Source organism: Amphimedon queenslandica, unplaced genomic scaffold (assembly GCF_000090795.2).
Source record: "Amphimedon queenslandica unplaced genomic scaffold, v1.1 AMPQUscaffold_8329_Cont19726, whole genome shotgun sequence".
NCBI lineage: Eukaryota > Metazoa > Porifera > Demospongiae > Haplosclerida > Niphatidae > Amphimedon > Amphimedon queenslandica.
The window spans coordinates 1-2,482 of NW_003551393.1; the positions used below are offsets into that span (position 1 = coordinate 1).

At 34.0% G+C, this 2,482-nt stretch overlaps 1 protein-coding gene across 1 annotated transcript; it reads left to right on the plus strand.

The window, feature by feature from the left end:
- Nucleotides 1-6: 6 nt before the first annotated feature.
- Nucleotides 7-2,473, plus strand: LOC109591376 (uncharacterized; the record flags this gene model as incomplete). Its single annotated transcript, XM_020007119.1, has 9 exons — nt 7-90; nt 134-202; nt 244-905; nt 961-1,045; nt 1,105-1,137; nt 1,192-1,221; nt 1,267-1,509; nt 1,566-1,970; nt 2,273-2,473. Coding segments are annotated over exons 3-9 (1,537 nt in total), but the record flags the coding sequence as incomplete, so codon positions are not given.
- Nucleotides 2,474-2,482: the final 9 nt, after the last annotated feature.

Genomic DNA, 2,482 nt, shown 5'->3' on the forward strand with positions numbered 1-2,482 from the left:
ATGAGTTGTTTCCTGAATTTGATGTTGCATCAACTTTATCTGTTGCAGTACCTCCTGCAGTCGTATCAATTGCTAATTATGCTTCATCAAGTAACATTATACTGTTATTATCATTATTGACATTTTAATATAGACGGTAACACTATTGCTACATCAGTAGCTACACCAGTTACCAGCAGTACCAATCAATCAACATTATCAGGTAGTAATTATTGATAGTAATGTTTAATTTTTTACAAATAGCTGGTGAGTTCTTTTTCAATGCAGCACATAAGCCAATCTTTAATGAGGTCAGAGGAAGTTTTGGTATTCTTATTGATGAGCTGGTTCCATTAATTGCTCAATCAATTCCATCAGCTGAAAAAATGAAGTCGTTCCTTCAACGATCCTTCCCTGAATTAAGTGTTGAGCTATCTACTGCTGATGACATTGACAGCATCATGAGCATTATTGTGAAGAAATGTCGTGTCAATGATATTTCAATTATTAAAACAATTGTAAAACGTTTCAAAATCGCTGAAGCAAATCCTTTGATATCAGAATATGAAGATGAAGTGAAGGCAGTTTGTGGATCATTGAAGGATTTCCTTAGTCAGAATCAGCCCGAGCATTTTAATGATTTTGAAACAATTCAGTTTACTTTGGGATGGGAACCAGATGAGCACTCACTTGATGACATACGTAATCTCTTAGAGGAAGCATTTAAAGAATTAAACAAGAGGATTATTGTACGAAGCATTCATCGTGGGAACTCCATCATTATCATCTGTTATGCTCCACATCATTTACTAGCTGCTCTTCTCTTGGAAGCACAAGACAACCTAACTGTCTTGATGAAGGAATTCAGTTTAATTAGACTAACCATTGGCCACTACACTGTCTATGATAAAAGGATCAGATACAAAGTACAAGATACTGTAACTGTATGAGACCTTGTTTAATATTATGTACTGATTATAGGTAATGAATAATGAGTGTCTTGCAGAGGAGATTAAAGTAGCTGATGGAGAGGAACAAGAACTGAGGACTTTACTTGATTACAAAAGTGTGTGAGTTGATCTATTACTCAATTACTGATGTCAATAATATTAATATTTAAACAAGATGAACACATGAATACTACCAAGAAACGAGAAAGTATAGTTAGTGAATGATAAAAATATCTAATTTATCCTCTTTTTACTTGTATAGAGTATATTGAAAGGACACTACAGACTCCAGGTATATAGTGACACATAAAAATTCTCATTTTTTTATTACATGTAGAGCCTAAACTGAAAGCAGAGCTACTGACAAGAGAGAAGTTTATAAATGAAATATTTAAATCAAAGAAATCAGAGGCTCAGTTTTTACGAACCTCTCTCCTAATGAAAGCAGGTACTGACTCTACTGGTATAATCTGTCTATACTACCTCATCACAGGAAGAGAGGAGGCATTAGTGGAGTACATCATGCAAGAAAGTATATTAAATACTCAACTGCTGCTGGCACAAAAAGCAAAAATTCAGAGTATGTACATGTGATATGTTAATAATTATATTATGACCGATATAATTATTGTACAGTGAAGGATCAGTGTACGCAATCACTGGTAGTGGGTTCACCAACAGCAGAATCTGTATACATAGCTCGATATGACTATCATGCATTAGGGAGTGGTGATTTCTCATTTAGTGAGGGAGAGCATCTTGAGATACATAGAAGAGCTGATGAGTTTTCATGGAAAGGAAAATCCTTAGTGTCTGGTGATAACGGAAAGATTCCTAGTAGTCATATTTACTCATTTTTGGAGTCAATTATTTTTTTTGATTTCATAATGGCAGAGCAAGAAATCTCTCTTCCTATTTTACATAAGATAAGGAACGATTCATCTAGTAATGATGAGAAAGCTTCTCTTTTCTTGGAGACAATTAATGATGATCCTATTATGATATCTGCACTGAGACAGGACAAGAGACAACATGAAGAAGGTAAAACTATTACTGTAAAATTATGTCCACGATTAGTTTTATCACACTTAATTTCCAAATGATATAAATCGTTAGTTATTGACATAAGTATGCCATATGATAAAGTTGTGGGACAGTCTATATCACATGCATGCAATAATTAATGGCTGTGTTTGCCATAGAGGGTTCTCTGTACCACAGTAATATACATGCTGCCTGATAACTAAACTTGATTCACAGTTCTTTGCATCGAAATAATGAAAACTAATACAATCACACATTCTCAAATTTCAAGTATAAAATTTGTGTTTGTTTTATGCTAGGAGTCACTGGAGGTGTGTACTGGGACAATGAATGGATAACACTTTCTTCTCCATCTCCAATTCAGTGTGAGGAGGTCATTAGTAAAATTAATAACAATCACCAGATATTTGAACTCTATTACTTATGTACTAATAGTACAGTATCTCTACTATCATCAAATAAACTGCATATGCTAAACCTCAAGAGACTTGAAATTTGGCGTACTCCAT